Source organism: Carcharodon carcharias, chromosome 31 (genome assembly GCF_017639515.1).
Source record: "Carcharodon carcharias isolate sCarCar2 chromosome 31, sCarCar2.pri, whole genome shotgun sequence".
Classification (NCBI taxonomy): domain Eukaryota; kingdom Metazoa; phylum Chordata; class Chondrichthyes; order Lamniformes; family Lamnidae; genus Carcharodon; species Carcharodon carcharias.
This window is the reverse complement of record NC_054497.1, coordinates 28,639,151-28,661,967: the sequence shown is the minus strand read 5'-3', so window position 1 is coordinate 28,661,967 and position 22,817 is coordinate 28,639,151. Positions and strand designations below refer to the sequence as shown.

Here is a 22,817-nt window from a genome sequence, read left to right as displayed (position 1 = left end):
CTGAAAGGCTCGGCGCTGCTGGGCTGCGGGAGGAGGGCGAGCGCTGAAGTCTGCGCGTGCGCACTGAAAGCTCCCTGAAAGCACCGAGCTGTCTCAGGGAGCCGAAGAACTTTAAAACCCAAAATAAAGCTCCTGAAAATCGGAAAGAAATGTCCCCACACGTCAGGACTCACGTCAACATCAGCCCAATAAAAATCTTTGTCAAAGCGATTTTTTTTTCAGTGAAGGTAGGAAATCACATCCTGCCCGTGGGATAGGTTTCCTAAAAAACCCAAAGGCCGCCTGGCCGATTTGTCCACCCGCCAACCGTAAGGTTGGATAGGCAGAGAAAAATGACGATTGATTGGAACTTTAATGGGCTTAATATTCGTCTTAATTGTCAAGGGGGCGAGCTGCGGACTCTCGCGTGTGCCCGCCAACTGAAATATCGCGTGAGTGCGCAATGACACTGGGACACTCGGCCAGTGTCACCGTGTACTATTTTACACCTGATCAGGTTGGGCGTGGGCCCACACGTGGGACATAAAATCCTGCCCAGACACCCCAGAGCCTGTCCACCATCTACAAGTCAGGAGTGCGATGGAATACTCCCCACCTGCCTGGATGAGTGCAGCTCCCACAAACACTCAAGAAGCTCGGCACCCTCTAAAACAAAGAAGCCCCGCTTGATTGGTGCCTCATTCAGCACCTTAAACATTCAACCCCTCCACCACCAACACACAGTAGCTGCAGTGTGTACCATCCACAAGATGCAGGAACTCACCAAACTCCTTCGACAGCACCTTCCAAACCCATGACCACTACAAGGACAAGGGCAGCAGATAAATGGGAACACCACCACCTGGAAGTTCCCCTCCAAGTCACTCACCATCCTGACTTGGAAATGTATCGCCGTTCCTTCACTGTCACTGGGTTCAAATCCTGGAACTCCCACCCTAACAGCACTGTGGGTGTACCTACACCACATGGACTGCAGCGGTTCAAGAAGGCAGCTCACCACCACCTTCTCAAGGGGCAATTAGGGCTGGGCAATAAATGCTGGCCCAGCCAGCGACACCCACATCCTGTGAAAGAATAAAAAAAAACAGAGCTGGCCTAGGAGCAATGGGCCAAATGGCCTCCTCTGGGCTGTATCATTCTGGCTGACTTTTGTGACTGTATCCGAGCCTCCTGTTCCTAGAGCATTTTTCTGAATTCTGACTGTCTCTGCTGCTGTTTGCTCTGCCTTCATCTGAGAAATAGCCACAAATCTAAAAATAAAGATAATCTACTCGGTCTAAGAGAAACAGACTGCCTTTGCTTCAGTGTGCGTACACAGGTTGTCTCTGCTCTCTCTGGCCAATAGATGGCCCTGTGTCAGGCCAGGAGGCCTCCTCTGTTACTCAGCCTGTCTTCCCCTTTCCAGCCCCGTTCACTCGTCGACTAAAATGATCAGCTGAGAAGCTGTGGTGGGCAGGAATAGAGAAGCATGCAGCCTGAGCACGGATTAGCACTGGGTGCCTGTAGATGGGAGGGGATGCTGAGTGGGACGTGGGAGAGGTGAGGCAGTATGAGATTCTGCAGCCCACTGAAGGAGTTTTAATTTCGTATTGAACATGCCAGGCTGGACAATCACAATGAAAAGCATTGATGGTCTGACTCGAATCTTTAGAAGCGTCAGGTATGACTTTCCAAGCAAGCAGCAGATTTCAGATGAAGGCTTTGCCAGTGCATTGTGCTTGATAATGATTCTCTTTGTTATTTCAGCTACATCCCAGAGTTATTGAGCGACTCCGATTCTATACTTTTGGCTGCTTTTATTCCACGAGCGCCAGTGTTGCTTCAGGTTCTGGGGTTTATCCAGCTTGGATTCTCACTTGGGGGCGCAGCCCTGTGACCCAGTCTGAAGCTGAACCCTGTTTAATGAGGCTCTCAGTGCTGGGGTTACTGAATTCACATCGCCATGAGTTTGTGCGTCTCTCTCTCTCTCTCTCTCTGCTCCCTCTCTGAAGGCAGTGACTCCCACTGTGGGGGTTGGTGGCTGCGGAGTGGGGGGTGGGGTGAGGGGGGGTGTGTCCGTTTCTAAGGTATCATCATCACCGCCCCCCCCCAGTATCAGATAATCAAGGTGAGGGAGGGGGAGGGAATCAGAGGCCATTACAAACCTGTCCTAATGCCGGATTCCTACACATACATACCCACACATCCAGCAAGGGCTGCTGGATACTGAGTAGGAGCTGGGTGCCCCTGCCCTCTGCAGCTTGCAGAGGTCCTGAGGCCAGTAGCACGAACTAAGGGTTGAAGCTGATCAGTATAGCTCAGTACTACACTGGACACAACATTCACCCCTCAGGCTCTGCTGCCCATGTCTTAACTCGCAGCAAGACCCGTCCCCCTATCACCCCTGTGCTCGCTGACCCACACTGGCTCCTGGTCAAGCAGCATCTTGATTTAAAAATTCTTGTCCCTGTTTTCAAATCCCTCAGTTGCCTCACACCCTCCTTATCTCTGTAATCTCCTCCGGGTCTACACCCCTCCAAGATCACTGCACTCCTCGAATTCTGGCCACTTGTGCATCCCCAGTCATAATCGCTCCGACATTGGTGGCTGCACCTTCAGCTGTGGAATTCCCTCCCTACACCTCTCCGCCTCGCTTTCCTCCTTTAAGACACTCCTTAAAACATACCTCTCTGACCAAGCTTTTAGTTATCTGACCATATTTGGCTCAGTATCATACTTTGTTATATAATGCCCCTGTGAAGTGCCTTGGGGATGTTTCAATACCTTAAAGGTGCTATATAAATATAAGTTGTTGTTGTTTAAATGCTGGGGAGAGGGGGAGGGAATGTTTAACCTTCTGCCTCCTCATGATGGGTACAATTCCAGTGGTGCTCACCTGACCAGCCAATCCTCATGTACCAAACCTATCAACGGGCTTTATCCATGCTCCTGACCTTGACCCTGCCTGATTCATCCTACACTAGTCCATGAGATGGGGGACCATAGTGTGTCATTGAGCTTATAAGGGGAGGTGGGGGCATTTGAAGTATGGAGAGCTTTGCTATCATATTCTGAATGTTAGGAAGGTCCAGCAACTCTCCCTCACTGAGCCTGACTTTGACCTGGTAAATTCTGATCTCATACACTGCACCCCCCCAACGACCCTGACCCCCCCTCCCCTCTCCAAAGCTCAGGATTGGCACTCCCTGCATTCCCTGCGCTGTGTTGCAACTTCTGATATTGCTCTTGCGAGGAAAAGCGGTCGGTATGTATGGAACCTGGGCTATCCCAGGATTCATAGTGACAATGAAAGCCCTCTATTGAAATTAGTCCACGGGGGCTGCAGAGTTGGAGAAAGGGAAGACAAGAAGAGAAAAGGATGGGGTGGGCAGAGAGAGAAAGAAAGCGAGTGAGGGCAACCATAAGGAGAGAGAAAGAATCTCTTCATCTCACATAGAAGTCCCATGGTACCCCACGGTACAAATGCAGCTTGCCACATTTAACGAGTGAACTGGGGTGAGGAGAAATTTCTTCACTCAAAGAGTTGTGAATCTTTGGAAATTCTCTACCCCAGAGGGTTGTGGATGCCGATTTGTTGAGTATATTCAAGATAGAAATCAATAGATATTTGGATAATGAGAGAATTAAGGAATGTGGGGATAGTGTGGGCAAGTGGGGTTGAGGTTGAAGATTAACCATGTTTGTATTGAATGGTGGAAATGGCTGAAAGGACTGAAGGTTTAAGGGGCTGAATGACATATTCCTCCTCCTAATTTCTTATATGATGTTCTTAAATCTTTCTCTGGTGATCTAACCATTTCTGACAGCTCTGGCAAAATAAGTCTTGTTGTGATTGTCTTTGGGTTTGCCAAGTGGGTTTATTGGGGTCATGGATTACTATTACACTAACTCAGGAACACACCACTCTTTCTGATTGCTAGCTTATGGTTTGCATATCTCGCCATATCTGCTGTGAAAGTCACAGAAATTTAATTCCCTCGTGTTGAACTTCTCCTTTCATTTCTTGAGCCAACGCGTGGCTGGGGCTGAAACTACTGTGATTTCAGTTTCAAGGATGGAGGGAGGCAAGGAAGGATTTAGTAATTGAATCATTATTTTCCCTCTCTTTCCCCTCCGAAGCACCAGCCCGTGCTGGGGTATGGTAAATCAGGTCAGAGATCTCAGCGAGTTCTAGGGCTGAGGCTGAAACCCTGGCTGGTCTTCATCGGCCCAGAAGCTAATTGTAGACCTCCCTGGGTGACCTCAGTTAACTCGGCCTGGATTGAGGAACTGGGGATTTTTCTGCACTGTGTAGCTCCAATCCTCACCACACAACTAACACATTTACTCACGTCTCTACCCAGCTTGTTGTCTTCACACCTCACTTAAATCTGCATCCTGCAGCATGGGGGATGGGTCAGATATGAACCAGATATGAAGTTCAAATTCAGGCTCCCTTCAATTTAAATACAAGTTGCCAATACTAACCATTTTTGGGGTTCCTGTACTTGTTTCTAACACTCTGCAGTCTTGTCCCTCCCCTAGCTCTGTAACCTCCTCCAGCCCTACAAGTCTCTGAGGTCTTTATGCTCCTCCTAACTGTGGCCTCTTAACTATCCCTAATCTTTATGGCTCCACTATCGGCGGCTGTGCCTTCAGCTATCCAGGACCTACGCTTTGGAAATTCCCCCCCCCCAAACCTCTCCACCTCTCTTTCCTCCTTTAAGATGCTCCTTTCAAGCAGGCTTTCAGTTTCGCCTGTCCCAGTTTTGCCACCTGTGGCTCAGGGTCAGTTATTATCCTGGTCATACCGTATAAACGGAAGTTGCTGCTGTTTTGATTTAGGGTTTACCCACCCAAAGACAGGACTTAACAGAAACGCTAGGCTCACAAAGTTCACCCGGGCCAACTCCAGCAAGGAATAAACATAAGGTTTAATAAGACTGGCTGTCTGATCTGTGAGGAATGGAGGTTCTGGAAGATTCTCAGAAGCTTTAAGTAGAAGGGATAGTGTTGGGAGCTGTGGCTTTGAGCAGCAGCTGCTCTGGGTGTTAATGAAAACACGCTCTATTTTAGTCAATGTCCTTGTTACTTCAGTGTTTCATTTCATATTTCTATAATTAGGAGGAGTAGAACTCAGTTATTTAGATAGGAGCAGCTGTGAGACTGACTCATTGCCTGATAGGCCTGGCTCATCCACAAATCTGTCATAAATTTGATGCTGAGCCTGCTGTAAAGGGGCCTAAACCTGTTTTACCACAGTTATTCCTCACTGTTTGACACTGTTACAAAGTAAATAATAGATAAAATCATGGACTACGACAGCACAGAAATAGGCCATTCAGCCCATCCTGCCTGTGCCACATCTTTGAAAAACTAGTCCCACTCCCCCCCACCCCCCTGCTCTTCCCCAGTAATCTTGCAAATTTTCCTTTTCAAATATTTATCCAATAAAGTCACTATTGAATCTGCTTCCACCGCCCTTTCAGGCAGCACATTCCAGAACAGGACTTGTGAAGTAAAGAAAGTCTCCCCATCTCACCTCTTTGCATTTATGTAGCACCCTTTCACATCCCCAGCTCAGTGAATTACTTTGGAAGTGTAGTCAATCTAGGCCAACGTAGCAGCCAGCTTGTACACAGTAAGATCCCACCGACAGCAATGCAATGAATGGCTAGTTAATCAATTTTGGTGGAGCTGGTTGAGGTTAATAATGTAGGTCAGGATCCTGGGGATAACTCTCCTTCTGCTTTTTAGATTGTGCCATGGGGCGTTTTTCAGCAACTGGAACAAGCAGACAGAACTAACGTCTCATCTGACAGGTGGCACCTCTGACAATGCAGCACTCCCTCAGTACTGCAATAGGAGTGCCAGTTTAGATTATGGGCCAGAATCTTTGGATCGGCTTGCGGCACCGACAGGTAAAATGACAGGCGTGGGTCCTGACATCACCACGCATCATTCTGATCTTCAGTTCAGCGGGCGCGCACTGGAGTCGGCTGCACGCCTGCCAAACTGTCAAAGGCCTGTTAAGGCCGTTTAAAAACTAACTAAACAATCAACAGAGCTGCCCGTCCGACCTTAAGGTTGGCAGGTGGGGGGGGTGGGGGTGCAGGCGGAGACCCCAGGCAACCTTCACATCTATCATGAAACCTCATCCACGGAGGGGGGAAATGAGGCTTCATGAAGGGTTTATAACTCAAATAAATTTTAATTAAAATTTATTGACATGTCCCAGCTCATGTGACACTGTCACATGAGGGGACATGTCTGAATGTTTTTTTTCTTTTAAAAAATGAAATTAAACTCCCTGAGGCAGCTCCGTGCCTCGGGGAGATTCCTGCACTCCCTCGCGCGCGTGCAGGAAGATTGCAAACGATACACATATCACTGCCTCTGCCACGCTGGATTTTGTTCCTTCAGCGGAGTTTTAAGGTCAAGCATTTTTGAGCAGTGGAGGTGAAGGTTCCTGCCAATAGTTGTATGTACAAACCCTCTGCTGGAACATTCAGTCCGGTGCTGGGCAGCGCATTTTAGAAAGGATTTCCAGACCTTGGAATGTTTGTTGAAGAGATTTACTGGAATGGGACCAGGGATAAGGGACTTTAGTTATGTGGAGAGAAGCTGAGATTGTTCTCCTTAGAGCAGAGAAGGTTAAGGGAAGATTTAATAGAGGGGTTTTGATAAGGATACATCAGGAGGAACTATTTCCAGTGGCAGGAGGGTCAGTAACCAGAGGACGCAGGTTTAAAATAATTCACAAGAAAGCCTGGGAGGAGTCAAGGTGAATTATTTTTTCGCAGTTGGATCAGGAATGCTGTGCCTGAAAGGGCCATAAGCAGATTCAATAGTAACTTTCAAAAGGAGTCGGATGAAACTTGACAAGGAAAAGTTGTCAGGCTATGGAGAAAGAGTGGGACTAATTGGATAGCTCGTTCAGACAGCTGGCACAGGCACAATGGGCTGAAGGGCCTCCTCCTGTACTGTAAGCTTCTGTGGTATAAAGATTCCACTTTTGATGCAGATGGCCAAACAGGTGCAAATCGCACCCAAAATTAAGCTCATCTTTTTCAAGGTTCCTCTTAAACCCTTTTGCATATCAGCAATGGAAAGTCTGTCATGGACCAGTGCAAGTGGGTAACATTTACAACTTAATGTTAAAAAAAAACGTTGCTTTAAAAATGTTCCTTGGCGTATTTAAGAGCGATAGATAACTTGGTGCGATATGATTAATACAACTGAAAATAGGTTTATCACCAAAGATAAACATTTTTAATCAGCGTCAATCCCATTAGCTGTAAATAGCCCGACTTTAAATGACATTAAAGAAATGTACAGATCCTTTTTGCAGTGATATTGGAGTAAATTAAAAGATAAAACTGAGTTTAAAACATGCTTAGTAGCTTCCTTACGCCCAAAAGAAACTGGCTTAATTTTTAGACCTTCTTCGGAGGTCTGCAAGCAAACGCAATTGGGATCGTGATTGTAGAGTTTTGGAGAAACTGGGGCTGTTTTCCTTGAAGAGAAGCTTGAGAGGAAATTTGATAGAGGTGTTCAAAATCCTGAGGGATCTGGACAGAGTAGATAGGGAGAAACTGTTCCCATTGCTGGAAGGATTGACTACAAGAGGTCACAGACTTGGCAAAAGAACCAAAGGCAAGATGAGGAGAATGTTTTTTTGATGTAGTGAGTGGTTAGGATCTGGAATGCACTGCCTGAGAGTGTGGCTCAATCTTGGCTCTCAAAGGGAATTGGATAAACACTGGAAAGAGTAGTGACTGATTCGTCCTGGGGGTGAGGCCAGTGTTGTGACGGACCTGGTCTCCAGCGGAATGCTTTTTAAACTCGTGCTGAAAATCGGGGAAACTCGAATTGCACTCGAATTGTAATTTGCGCTTAAATTTCTGCAACCTTTTGCGTCGGTTTCACCAGTTTCGGAAGGATTAGTCGGTTAGGCCGCTGCAGCCAAGCGGAACCTCCAGGCCTATGAATCTGTAATAGCCTTCAGCCTCAGGCCGGAATTCTCCCTCGCCCCCTTCCCAGTGGAATCAATGGCAGGCCGGGGGAGCAGAATTCGGCGGGAGGACCAAAATTCAGTTTCCCGCCGGTGTGAAACGATGGCGGGATCTTCCCATACTGCCCGTCGTGGCGCGTGGCGATTCCCGCTAACGGCTGGCGTGAAACCGATTTCTATCCCGCTAATGGGATGAAGATGAAGGCCCCCCGACCAGAATGGCACTCTCCCCCCACCGCCCATGCCCGATTCTCCGCGACACCAATAGGAAAACACGCCAGGACCAACGCGATGTGCAAAGGCCGGGACTTACCTTAGGAAGGCCTTGGACAGCTCATGGGTATCCGAGGAGAGATGGAAGCCTCCAGCTACTGGGCCCTGGAGCACCACGTGCAGCACAGGGTGGGTGGAGCTTCATCCACGTGGCTCCTACGCAAAGCAGCTTCTGGAAGGTGGGAGGTCTCCACACAGCAACCTCGCTCAACTTCCAGACCTTTCTCCAGGGACGTCACTCTGGGATCAGACCCTCTTCCAGGCACTGCTCCCTGGGATCGGATCCTTGAGCTGCAGGCAGCAGGAGGGACTGTTGCAGAGGGGCAGGTGGGGAGGCGTTAAAAGTAGGTTAGGAGAGAACTGAAGAAGTGGTGGTGGGGTTGGAGGCCTAGAGGGGTTGTTGGCAGTTAGCAGCATTGGAATGGGTATTAGAAGGCAGAGGGAACGGAGGAGGAGGGTGGGAAGGGCAGTTTTGGTTCCTGGGTGGTGGGGGGCCGGGGATGGAGGGATTGTGTTCAGGTGTGAAGGGACATTTGAGGGGGTGTTGAGGTGTGAAGGGGCATTTGAGGGGGTGTTGAGGTGTGAAGGGACATTTGAGGGGGTGTTGAGGTGTGAAGGGGCATTTGAGGGGGTGTCCAGGTGTGAAGGGGCATTTGAGGGGGTGTTGAGGTGTGAAGGGGCATTTGAGGGGGTGTCCAGGTGTGAAGGGGCATTTGAGGGGGTGTTGAGGTGTGAAGGGGCATTTGAGGGGGTGTTGAGGTGTGAAGGGGCATTTGAGGGGGTGTTGAGGTGTGAAGGGACATTTGAGGGGGTGTTGAGGTGTGAAGGGGCATTTGAGGGGGTGTTGAGGTGTGAAGGGACATTTGAGGGGGTGTTGAGGTGTGAAGGGGCATTTGAGGGGGTGTCCAGGTGTGAAGGGGCATTTGAGGGGGTGTCCAGGTGTGAAGGGGCATTTGAGGGGGTGTTGAGGTGTGAAGGGGCTTTTGAGGGGGTGTCCAGGCGTGAAGGGGCTTTTGAGGGGGTGTTGAGGTGTGAAGGGGCTTTTGAGGGGGTGTCCAGGTGTGAAGGGGCATTTGGGGCGTTCAGTGAGACCTGTTGACTCACGTCATCTGGGTAGAGTTGATGAAAGATCCATAGCATCTGTCACTTGGTTTCATAGTCTGGTGCATTTGACCACAGGTTGCCTTTTGGTTTACCTGGACTGTGTACTTACTGTGAACATGAGTTTATAAGATAGCTTTTGTCACTTGTGTTATCCTTACGAATCTGTATACATCTATAAAGGTATAGTTGTAGGCGAAAGAGTATTGTAATATAGTTGATCTTTTCTTGTTTAATAAATATTTTATTCTTTTGTTAAAAGTTCACCAGATGACTCTTGTGACTCTGCTCAGTAGCCACTCTCCACGTTTCTAAACAAAAAATAAAAGTTAGGATCTATCAAGCCGGGTTCCACTCTGGGATCTGACTTGTCCGGTAGTGACATCAACTGGGATCATAACATAAGTGAGTGGGCAATAAGGGGGCAGATGGAGTATAATGTGGAGAAACGTGAGGTTATTCACTTTGGTCACAAGAATAGAAGAACAGAATACTTCTTAAAAGGTGTGAAACTTGTAAGTGTGGATGTTCAGGGCGACTCATATAGGAACACAGAAAATTAGCATAAAGGTACAGCAAGCAATTAGGAAAGCAAATGGCATGTTGGCCATTCTTGCAAGAGGACTGGAGTACAAGAATAAAGAGGTCTTGCTATAATTGTACAGAGCTTTGTTGAGACCATTCCTGGAATACTGTGTGCAATGTTGGTCTCCATATTTAAGGAAGGATATATTTACATTGGCGGTGATACAGTGAAGGCTCACTAGATTAGTCCCTGGGATGAGGGGGTTGCTCTGTGATGAGAGGCTGAGTAGATTGAGCTTATGTTCTCAGGCGTTTAGAAGGATGAGAGGTGATCTCAGTGAAACAATCAAGATTCTGAAGGGACTTGATAGGGTCGGAGAATGATATGTTGTTTCCCCCTGGCTGGGGATTCTAGAACTAGGGGCACATTCTCAGGATAAGGGGCTGATCATTTAGGACTGAGCTGAGGAGAAATTTCTTCGCTCAAAGAGTTGTGAAGCTTTGGGATTCTCTACCCCAGAGGGTTGTGGATGCTCCATCGTTGAATATATGTAAGGCTGGGATAGACAGATTTTTGGAATCTCAGGGAATCAAAGAATAGCGAGAGCGAGTGGGGAAGTGGAGTTGAAGCCCAAGATCAGCCATGCTTGCCATGAATGGCAGAGCAGAATCAAAGGTCTGTAAGGTCTACTCCGGCTCCTATTTCTAATGTCCTTATGCAGGTGAAGGCTTCCTTTTGCACTGCTTTTAGAAATAACATAAATGTTTATAAAGAATGCACATATAAACTTCACGATGTGCAGCCTGGGTGGGTATGTGGCTGGTGGGGTGGGTGGGGGAGGGGTTTGTGTAGCGGGGGCGAATGTCTCTTCCTGTTTCTTTGCCACTGATTCAGACAATTCTTTTAATTCCTTCTGCAGGCCCAGTAACCATGGCAATGTCCATCAATGATTGACAGCTGTCAGCTTTGCTCGTCAGGCCCCGAGTGGGGACGGGGGGTTGGGGGAGGGGCGGTGAAGATCAGTTGGCCGTGGACACAGCGGATCCCCAGGTTTCTGAGCGGCTCAGGGGTTGCCTGTCATGGCGAGAATGTCCACGGCTTTGGGCAGCGGCGCTGTAGGCGGCAAGACCATGTTCTGCAACCTGGATGCTCCTGCCAATGCCATCAGCGTTTGCCGCGATGGCACACAAGTGGCGGTCGCCGGGCGGAACATCTTCAAAATCTACGCCATCGAGGATGAACAGTTCACCGAGAAGGCTAACCTCCGCGTAGGCCGCAAGCCTTCGCTCAATTTTAGCTGCGCTGACGTGGCCTGGCACCAGATGGAGGAGAACCTGCTGGCGACAGCAGCTACCAACGGCGCGGTGGTGACTTGGAACCTGGGCAAACAGTCCCGTAACAAGCAGGACCAGTTGTACATGGAGCACAAACGCACGGTTAACAAGGTTTGCTTCCACCCAGTGGAACTGTACATTTTACTGAGTGGGTCGCAAGACGGGTCCATGAAGTGTTTCGACCTGAGGAGGAAGGAGTCCATTTGCACCTTTTCAGGTAGGGTCCTGAACAGCTTCACTGAGGAATTACTGAGGGTCCAGGTTTATGGAAATGTCAGATTCACAACTCAATAGTCCTTGGCTGCCCACCACAAACATATGAATTGGGAGCAGGAGAAGGCCACTCAGCCCCTCGAGCCGGCTCCATCATTCAATAAGATCATGGCTGATCTGATTGTGACCTCAACTCCACTCTCCCGCCTACCCCCATAACCTTTCACCCCCTTGCTTATGAAGAATCTATCTACCTCTGCCTTAAAAATATTCAAAGACTCTCTTTCTACTGCCATTTGACAAAGATTCATGTCTCTGACTGAAAAAAATTCTCCTCATTTTTGTCTTAAATGGGTGACCCCTTATTTTGAAGCAGTAACCCCAAGTTCTAGATTCTCCCCCAAGAGGAAACAACCTTTCCATATTTACCCTGTCAAGACTTCTCAGGATCTTATATGTTTCAACCAAGTAAATCGCAGACATTTTTTTTCTTTATTCTTTCATGGGATGTGGGTGTCACTTGCAAAGCCAGCGATTGTTGCCCATCCTTGATTGACCCTTGAACTGAGTGGCTTGTTAGGCTATTTCAGAGGGCAGTTAGGGGTGAACCACATTGCTGTGGGTCTGGAGTCTGTTATGACCACAGCCAGTGTTAACTGATGTGCAAACCAAATCCCAGAGGAAAACTTAACTTATGCATATCTGTTTTTTACGCTTATGCTTGTGTTACCTGTTTTTTTGAATTCTGAAAATGAGAAGAGGTAAGAGGTCCAGTAAAACTTTTTGGGATTTTAAACATTTAAAGTAAGTTTTAATAAGAGGAATAAAAGAAAACTTAAGCTAACAAGATTACAGTTACACAATTAAGTTTTGTCTTACAAAACATTCCCCAAAAATACGCTCTACTTGGTCAGACCCACAAGTAAACACCTCCGGGCAGCACTCCCTTATAAATGATCAATATGAAATCCAGTAATATTACACAAGGCAAACTGCTGTAGCTTCAATAAAGGCATACCACATAACCCCTACTGTCTTCCACTCTGTGGTGGAATCCACTTTAGAATAAAACTGCTTGGTGCAGCCCAAGACTTTTCTGGCTTGACTGGATGGCTGATTCAAGCTGGACCTCCTCCCAGCCCAGAGTTAACAGCTCCCAGCTCAGCTCCAGCTATCTCTATAGCTCCAGCTTAACAGCTACTCCAATGATCCACAGTAACTCTAAAATACCCTTTATTCCCTTTCATCTCTGGTTCCATTGTTCTCACACCTCTTTGAAACTCAAATTCTTGCAAATATAAAATCTTTTGTGTCTCTATCTTGTCTTTGCTTTCAGGTCAATACCCCACTACTATTTACCTATAGAACTCTTGCAATATGCAAGCATGTTTCTTGTTACCTCTGAATCCCCTTTCATATTCAACAAACTCTCAACTTATCTAAAAGTGCAGATGTTAGATCTAACCAATTTACTTGAACCTCAAACTTAACACACACCCAGTCTTCTTTATAGAATAACACAATATTCCCTAAAAATATTTTAACAAACTAACATTCTCACAAGTCACATGTAGGCCAGACCGGGTAAGGATGGCAGATTTCCTTCACTAAAGAACATTAATGAATCAGATGGGTTTTTATTAAAATCAACGATAGCTGCCATTACTGAGATTAGCTTTATATTCCAGATTTAAATCCCACCAGCTGCCGTGCTGGGGTTTGAACCCATTGCCTCAGAGCATTACCCTGGGCTTCTGAAGTACATTACCACTATACCACCATCTCCTCAAAACTTCCTTGCACCGATTCCTGTCTCAGGCTGAACCAGACCTCCATGTCCTCTCTGACTCTCCCAAGATAAGCATCTAACCCTGTATGACAATGACCTCCTACTTCCTCCTTTGTCACTGCCTCAGCTCATCTGCTGCTGGAACCCTCATCATGCCATTGTTACCTATAGACTTGACTATCCAGTCCTCCCCTGGCCAGCCTCGCTTGAGGTCACCCAAAACTCTGCTGCTGTTGCACCAAGCCCCATTCACCCATCACCCGCTGTGCTGACTGACCTACACTGGCTCCCAGTCTGGTGATGCCTTGATTTTAAAATTTTCATCCTTGTGTTCAAATCTCTGCAAGGCCTCTCTTCTCCCTTTATATCGCTAATCTTCTCCAGCCTGCCAGCCCCCAGATAACACTGTGTTCCACCATTTTTGGCCTCTTGTACATCGCCCACTTCTGCCATCCCACCATTGGTGGCTGTGCTTCAGCTTTCTAAGCTTTAAGCTCTGGGATTCCCTCCCCATATCTCACCATCGCTCTCTTCTGAGACATTCCTTAAAACCAGCCACGAGGAAGAGCAAGGGGGTAAATATACCTGGAGGACTCTTAATTTGCACTGTTGACTCTTGAGTGCATATCCAGACTGGCAATCCCCCAGTGGAGTACTGGCAGAGTGCTGCAGTGTTGGAGGGCTGCCTTTTGGACCAAGACTCTGTCTGCCCTCTGAGCTCAATGTAAAAGACCTCATGCCAAGGGTGTTTCCCAAGGTGTCCTGGCCAGTGTTTATCTGTTACTAAAACCGGATGATCTAGTTATTGTCAAATTGTTGTTTTTGGGAGCTTGCCGTGTGCAAATTGGCTGACATGTTTCTGACGTTATAACAGTGACTATACTTAAAAAGTACTTCACCCTTAAGCTGTCTTCGGCCAGTTGTAACCTGGTTGCGCAGATGGTATAACTCTGGTCCCCTCTGTTAATCCGAACACCCCATGACTTTACTGTGGTGTGCTGCCCCCTGCAGGTCAGTCGGAGAGCGTGCGCAATGTGCACTTCAGTGCCCGAGACTTTTTCACCTTTGCTGCCACCTTCGAGAATGGCAACGTGCAGCTGTGGGATATGCGGAGGCCGGACCGATGTGAGCGGATGTTTACAGCACACAATGGGCCTGTTTTCTCTTGCGACTGGCACCCAGATGACAGGTAGGACAGAGTACGTAACAAGGCACACATGTGTTTGCACATAGACATGTATAGATACACGTGTAAATACATGGCTGCGCTTGCACGTGTACCAGTGCACTACATCGTTCCGTGTGGGTTGGTACCACATTACACAGTGTGATTCCGTCATCAGCAAAGGTTTTTGTTCTTTCTTGGGATGTGAGCATTTATTGCCCATTCCTAATTGCCCCTTTGAGAAGGTGGTGGTGAGCTGCCTTCTTGAACCGCTGCAGTCCATGTGGTGTAGGTACACCCACAGTGCTGTTAGGGAGGAAGTTCCAGGATTTTGATGGTGATATAGTTCCTTAGGTTAGAATCATAGAGTCATTTTTGGCACAGAAGGAGGCCATTTGGCCCATCGAGTCCATGCTGTCTCCCCACTGAGTAATCCAGTCAGTTCCACTGCCCCAATCAGTCCCTGGAGTCCTGCAAGTTTACTTCCGTTAAGTGCCCATCAATTTCCTTTCGAAATCATTGATTGTCTCCACCTCCACCACCATCATGGGCACCGCTTGCTGTGTTAAAGAATTCATCCTCTCATTCCCCCCTGCATCTCTTGCCCAAAATCTTAAATCTGTGTCTCCCAACCCAAATACCATCAGCCACAGGGAGCAGTTTTTCTTTGTCTACCTTATCTAAATCTGTCACCTCTATCAAATCTCCCCTCAATCTCCTTTCTCCAAGGAGAGCAATCCCACCTTCTCCAACCTAACTTGTAGCTAAAATCCCCCCCATTCCTGGACCCATTCTGGTAAATCTCCTCTGCATCCTCACAAGAACCCTCACATCCTCCCTAAAGTGCGGTGACCAGAACTGGATGCAATATTCTAGTTGGGGCCTAACCAGCGCTTTATAAAGCTTCACTATAACTTCCTTGCTGTTGTACTCAATGCCTCTCTTTATGAAGCTCAATATCCCATATTGTCTGCTAATTACTCTCTCAATATGTCTTGCCACCTTCAAAGGACGAGGCACTGGAACCCGCAGGTCTCTCTGTCTTTACAAACTCTTTAGAATTGTGCCATTGAGTCCATATTGCCTCTCCCTGTCCCTTTGCCAAAATGCATCAACTCACACTTCTCTGTATTATATTCCATTTGCCACTTGTCTGCCTATTCTACTAGCCTATCCATGTGCTGTTACAGTTGACTTGTATCATCCTCACTGTTTGCCACATCCCCAATATCATTTGCAAATTTTGAAATTTTACTCTGTATTCATCAAGTAAAACTGCAGGAGGCTGGTAGGGTGTGGGGAACTCTCTATGTTAGCGACGGTACCTTAGAGTCAGAGCATTGTGTACAAATACAGTCTTCAGACCTGTGCTTGTTGGGACAGTCTTCACTTCTTTACATTTCTCATGTAGGGGCTGTTTGGTGACTGGAGGCCGGGACAAAATGGTTAAAGTTTGGGACCTGACTGGTTACAAGGCCAGGGAGATGTACTGCGTTCAGACCATCGCCTCCGTGGCACACGTGCTTTGGCGCCCGGACAGGAAGTACCACATTGCCACCTGCTCCATGATGGTTGACCACAACATTTATGTCTGGGATGTTCGCAGGCCCTACGTCCCCTTTGCGATGTTTGAGGAGCACAAGGATGTCACCACTGGCATCGCCTGGCGCAATGCCCACGAGCCCCACTTCCTCCTCTCTGGGTCAAAGGACAGCACCCTCTACCACCATTTCTTCAAGGATGCCCAGCGGCCTGCCAGCCAGGCCGTGCCTGAAGGCCTGTGCTTCGGCCTGTTTGGTGACGTGGCGTTTGCCGTCAAGGAGGGCTTGTGCTCGGCCGAGTCCCACCGCAAGTCCTTCGGCGCCGACCGCCGCTACCCCTTCTTCTTCATTCGCCGGCAGGACGCCGCAGAGCAGTTCACCAACGTGTCGAGCGCCCTCAACCTCTTTGAGACCCAGCCGGGCGCTGCCTCCATGGAGTGGTTCGCCGAGACAGCCCGGAGGTATTGCCTGAGCGGCAGCCCGCTGCCTGAGCTGTGTGACCGCAACGCCGCTGTGGCCCGGAAACTGAAGCGCTACCAGGTGGCACAGATCTGGATGATGCTGAAGATCATTTACGCGGGGGCATGTGCAACTGGGGCCACTGGCACCATGGTGCCAGGTGCTGGCAAGGCCGGTCACCCCCTCAGCAGGTACAGTGTCCCGAGGGCAACTTCGGCGCAACCCTCGGACATGGGTTATAGTGCACGACACTCAGTGTTCATACAACACATCAAAACGGCCACACTATATCACAAGCACACAACTTGCATTTATATAGCACTTTAAATGTTGTAAAATGTCCCAAGGCCCTCTGACATCAAAACACATCAGGAAATATCAAGTGACCAAAGGCTTGGCCAAAGAGGTAGGTTTGCAAGGAGTATCTTAAAGGTGGAGAGGGTTAGGGAGAAAATTCCAGAGCTTAGGGCCCAGGCAGCTGAAGGCACGGACACCAATGGTGGGGCGATTAAAATCGGGGATGATCAAGAGGCCAAAATTGGAGGAGCGCAGATATCGTGAAGGCTTGTAGGGCTGGAGGATGTGACAGTGATAGGGGAGAGGCCACAGCTGGATTAACGAACATAAAACAAGGATGAGAATTTTAAACTTGAAGCATTGCTGGGCTGTGAGCTGATGTAGGTTAGCGAGCTCAGGGTGAAAGGGACTTAGTGCAAGTTAATATATGGGCAACAGAGTTTTAAATAAGCACAAGTTTAGACAAAAGATGGGAGACATAGAATAAATTATTCTACATGTAACATGCAACACATACATACAACATGAATATGAGCATGACTCACTGTCAGCTGTGGTTCAACTGGCTGGGCTCTTGTCTCTGAGTTGGAGCTGTGGGTTCAGATCCCACACCAGAGACTTTGTACAAATCAGGGCTTACACCCCAGTGCATTACTGAGATAGCGCTGCACTGTTGGAGGTGCTGTCTTTCAGTTGAGATGTTAAACTGAGGCCCTCTCTGCCCTTTCAGATGAGTATAAAAGATCTCACCGTGCTGTTTTGAAGAAGAGCTGAGAGAAAAGATTGTTTGAAGGTTTTCTTGGCGAAAACAGTAACGCCCAGTAAGACAATTATATGGTTATGGTTTTTAAAATTTGCTCTGACAAGAGCAGTTGTTACTGTAAAAGAGCTCCTTCGAAAAACTGATTGGACTTGCTGTTTCTGGCAGCGTGCTCTGGAGGAACAACTGGAACAAGTGAAAGTGGATGATGGCGAAATTTACTGCTGATTGGCCAGGCTATTGTGTTTGTAATAGATCAGCACATGTTAGCATCCTTGCTGCTGACTGGTTGACTGAGCAGAATGGATGGTAACGTGTTCATTGAGAAAGACTGGCCAAATGTCACTGATGTGAAGGCCACTGTCTTAGAGGACAGTGCGGGCGTTGGTAAATCTCCATGATGTGTCTTGTATCCCTGTGTGTGACAGATGGGATAAGTCTAGAGTTGGACCATTGGATGTGCTGGTTATTAAGTTGAGGGTTTTTGACTTGTCCCATTCACTGTGTTTGAAGTGGGTTTGATGTTCGTTGAGTCTAGTGTATAAGCTGCAGCCTGTTTCCCCAGCATGCACAAGTTCACAATCGCACAGTATGCTGTAAATTCCTGTTTTATTGTAAGATATTTTCTTGTCTTTGAGTATGAAGGTTGGAGTGAAGCTTCTTGGATGACATGTGTGGGACTTCTATATCCACTGAGGGATGATCAGTAGTGCAGGTATCTGTCAACATGAGGACTCATAGTACACTTGATGTGATGGTGTGCTGCTGTGAGACTTGGTGATGAGGACATTGAGAAACGATATGCAAAGTTGTTGTTCCGTCTTCATTGTAAAATCAATATTCAACTGTTGCTCATTCAAGTGCTGTAGGAAACTATGGAGTTCTCCGCTATCATGTTGCCATATGACATGTCGAAGTCAGAGTTAAGGTTTAAGACTAGCTGATTGAAGTACTGTTTGTTCAAACTCTTCCGTAAAAGTGTTAGCGATGATTGGTGACAAACGAGATCCCATGACAGCTCCACTTGTTTGTTTGAGATTGGAACCTTACCATTGGAATGATGTTGAGTTTAGGAACATTAATAGAAGATCGTAAATTTGATCCAACAGCATCGCATCTGTCGGATAAGGAGGAGTCTTCTGATGATAAGGCAAGCTTCTGGGACGGGCACCCTGACTCAATGTCGAAAGTGACTATTGTGTCTGACAAGGTGATTGTAGTTTGCTGTATCCTCTTAGTGAAATGTTTAGATTGGTGATTCGCTGCATGGATTTCCCCATTAGTGGCTGGAGAATTCTGGTTTGGTTTAGGGGAGTCTTGTATGTTGGAGACAACAGGCCTTAATGGAACTTCTGGTTTTTGGATCTTGGGCTTTTCAGATAAAATTGGACAGGAGGAAGTGGTATTAATTTTATTACACGATAGAACATTATCCCATGTAGAGAGAGTAACTTGCTATTCACTTTCCTCTCAATAGCTGGGGTCGGGTCTTTGGGGAGCTTCTTGTAGATATCCATGCTGAAGAGATATTAAGTCTTATACTCTTCTTGGTCTCTGATGACTGTGGCATTTCTCTTGTTAGCAGTATATGAATTGAAGCATCTGAACAAAGATCATTGAGTACTGCTCTCTCTGCCTTGTTGATGTTTGATTTGGGTGGTTTCACTGTGGAAAGAGCTTGAGCAACTCAGAGTCATATGTCATCTGCTACTGCTAAGTATCCCGAGGTTTGGTTCATTTTATTGGGTAATCTCTTTAATAGGAATTTGCTTAGGAGCCACTGCAAAGTTAAAGAGTTGGGGAGGTCTCCCTGGTGTCCTGGCCAATATTTATCCTTCAAGCAACATCACTAAGCAAATTTTTGGCTAATTTATCATGTTACTGTTTGTGAGAGCTTGCTGTGCACAAATTGTCGCATTTCCTATATTACGACAGTGACTACACTTCATTAGCTGTAAAGGGCTTTGGGGAGTCCTGAGGTCACAAATGGTGCTATATAAATGCAATCCACATTCAACAAACTATATGAAATATTTTGCTCACCCTGATTCTTCTCTCTGGGGTTAAGTCCAAGCAACAATTAATGTGCTCACCCTCATCTAAAAAGCAATATTTTAACTGTAACTTGGGCAGTTTGCAGAATGCAGTTTCTCCCAGGTGTTCCTATGGTAACACAGCATCCATTGTCATGATGCCAGATGAAATAATGACACAACCCCCGATATCCCGCAGAGCAAGTAACTATAATTAACTGTTTATGCCCTGGATTCAGAGCCAGTGGCTCCTGGGTTAAAACTCAGTTTTAGTCAGTTTCAGTCAGTGACTGATGGGATGAACCTTACTCTGGGTCAGAAGGCTGTGTGCTCAAATCCTGCAGCAAGACTTGAGAGCAAAAGAACAAGTAACATGAGAGAAACGTTTTTCTACAGGGCAAAGTGTGATCTGGAATGCATTGCCTGAAAGTCAGTTGAAGCAGATTCAATAGTAACTTGCAAAAGGGAATTGGATCAATACTAGAAGGGGAAAGAGTTGCAGAGCTGGAAAGAGCAGGGACAGACATGGTTGAATGGCCTCCTCCTGTGCTATTTCACGCTATGATTCTAGATTTTAGACAGGGCAGTGTTGAGGGAGCGCCACAATGCTAGCTGTAGTATTCTTTGGATGAAATGTTCAACCAAGGTCCCATCAGCCTGTTCTGGTGGTTTGTGTGGGCATGAAAGACTCCACGGCTGTATTTGAAGAACAGGACACGCTCCTGATGTCCTGGCCAACGTTCCTCCCACCACCATCACCGACACAATCTGATTTTACTGGATCATTGTTGTTTATGGGGAACTACAGGTGTAGAAGGGCTGCTGTGCTTGCCTGAGTAATAAATAACTGTGCCTCAATAAGGGGTTCATTGCATGAAGTGTTTGAGACATTTCAACACAATATGCCTCGGCATGAATGTAAATAAAGAGGAACATTTTGTTCCCATCAGTTTGGCTAAGATTTGGACATAGGTGCCAGGTTTCTGCCCACACCCACTGGACTGACCCAGTTCCTGTTTTACTACCACCTTCAGTGCATTGCTCTGGTTTGTGAAGGATTCTCTTGTTCTCTCCTCTCCTCTTCCCCCACCACCCCTCCCCAACCTGGCCTCACAGCTTTACTTTAAAAGACGGTACGACAGCATTGGGAAGTGAAGTCAAACTGGAACGAGCCCGAATGGAGAACCGACAGGACAGTCTACCCCTGGATTCGACAGTCACCTTACTACAATCAAACGAAGGTACTCGGATATGTGCTGTCTTTATTCACTGTAACATAAGAACATAAGAAATAGGGGCAGGAGTAGGCCACAAGGCCCCTTGAGCCTGCTTTGCCATTCAATATGATCAATGACTGACCTTCTACCTCAGGTCCACCTTCCCTCCCAATCCCTTGATTCACTTAATGCTCAAAAAAATCTCAGCCTTGACTATACTCAATGACTGAGCAGCCACAGTCTTCTGGGGAAGGGAATTACAAAGATTCACAACCCTCTGAGTGAAGAAATCATCTCAGTCCTAAATGGCCTACCTGTTATCCTGAGGCTGTGCCCCCTAACTCAGGGCTCTCCAACCAGCGGAAACAGCCTCACAGCACCTACTCTGTCAAAACTCCCAAGAATTTTATATGGGACCAACTCTCATAGACTTCAGAGAATCTATTCTCATAGGACAGCTCTCTCCCTCCAGAGATGAAGCAAGTGAACCTTCGTTATTTGTACCTCTTCGATGGCATATATATTCTTAGGTAAAGAAACAAAAACTGTACACAACACAACACAACACAAGTGTGGTCTGTTAAAGCCCTATATAATTGCAGCAAGACTTCTTTACTCTTATACCCCAACTCCCTTGCAATAAAGGCCAATAAATATACCATCCCTAATTCTTTGTTCTATCTATACAATAAAATTCTGTAATTGGTATATAAAGACACCCAAATCTCTCAGAATACTAAACCTTATTCCCCAATTTTATTTCTATGGTTCCTGCTTATTTCAAAATGTCTGTATCTTTCTAACCTTTTTGGCCAAGTCCTTTCTTGTTAAACAGATTTGTAAAGCTAAAGACATTCATACGCCTATATAAGAATTCACCTCATTTATTATTGGCAAAATATTAATTTTAAACAGCCTAAAGGTGCATACAGAATAACACGTTTGTTTCAGATGTGTGAATTTTAAGAAGGAGCTGTGAAGCTGGCTTCTCCAATCCTATTCAAGCTGCTGGGTGGAATTGAATGTTGGTGCCAGCTGGAGACCCACATCATCTCTTTTTGGGAAGGTCCACCACTTTAAGTGCCAGTGAACTGAGCAGGTGGTGGGCCTTCCCCGGGATCAAGGACCCCAGGGGCAGAATTCCCTCCACTATCGCCACCTCCCCCCCCCCCCACCGAGAGCTGCCAACCAATCAAAAGCCAGCAACATCGTTGAGCATCATTTCATCTTCATTGCTCTGCAGCGCCACTGGGCAGGCAGTGGCTGCTGCCAGTAATGCGCCCACTTGAGGCCCAAGATTGCCCAGCCACTCAGGCCACAGGTGACTGATGGTGGGAGTGGGAGTGGGATTGGAGGGCGGGGGTGAGGTGGCATCAGAAGCAAGGGCAGGTGGGGTGGCTCTCAATGGCCCCTCAGCTCCCTTCCCAACGCCAGGTTGATCAACTAATGAGTGCCTTTGAACAAAGGACTCCCCTCACCACCCACAGAAGCCTGTAAGCAACCCCAGTAGGGTTTGCTTTTCCAGCTTCCCCCATGGTCCCCTGCCTGCTGTTGGGTGAATTCCAGCGCTGGCGGAATTGGTGGCAGGGTGGGAAGGCCATTCACGGGTCATCCTGCCATAGACTTAACTGGGGCAGAGGTGGGAAGGGAACCTGCCACCCTCCCTCCAGATTAAATGACCTTTGCCATCAAACTCACTACGGTGGCGGGGGTGGGGGGAGGGAATGAAATTCTGCCCGCTGGGTCTCATAGGCAGCTATGGTTGCTTTCTTTCTAAGAAGAAAAATACACAATATGGCTCCTTCATACCATATTCTTCATCATTTATTTCCTGCAGCATTATCTGACGTTTAATGGCCACAGTTATTGGAACCAACTGTCAGGGTGGAGAGCCCCCAGTGCTTTTACTTCTTCTCATTACTTTCCCCAAGCTGTGGCTTTGTTGTAAAGAGCCTATGATGCGCTGCAGTAATCTCCTGTCCTCAGCTCAACCACGCCTACGATGCTTTAAAAGATTATGTGTTTCAATTTTAATAATTCTTTGAGCTCAATACTTCACCACCTTAGCTTATTTGATTATAAGTGCCTGTCCTTAGAGTACAATGTCTTTGTCCTG

The 22,817-nt window shown here is 47.2% G+C and overlaps 1 protein-coding gene across 1 annotated transcript in view; it reads left to right on the top strand.

Moving 5' to 3' along the window:
- Window positions 1-1,461: 1,461 nt before the first annotated feature.
- Window positions 1,462-22,817, top strand: part of LOC121271476 (GATOR complex protein WDR24-like) — a 38,259-nt gene continuing 16,903 nt past the window's right edge. The window contains exons 1-5 of the mRNA XM_041177455.1: window positions 1,462-1,660; window positions 10,813-11,444; window positions 14,241-14,418; window positions 15,806-16,585; window positions 20,601-20,725. Coding sequence (XP_041033389.1) covers window positions 10,973-11,444; window positions 14,241-14,418; window positions 15,806-16,585; window positions 20,601-20,725 — 1,555 coding nt within the window. The 5' untranslated portion in view covers window positions 1,462-1,660; window positions 10,813-10,972. The remainder of the gene's footprint in view (window positions 1,661-10,812; window positions 11,445-14,240; window positions 14,419-15,805; window positions 16,586-20,600; window positions 20,726-22,817) is intronic.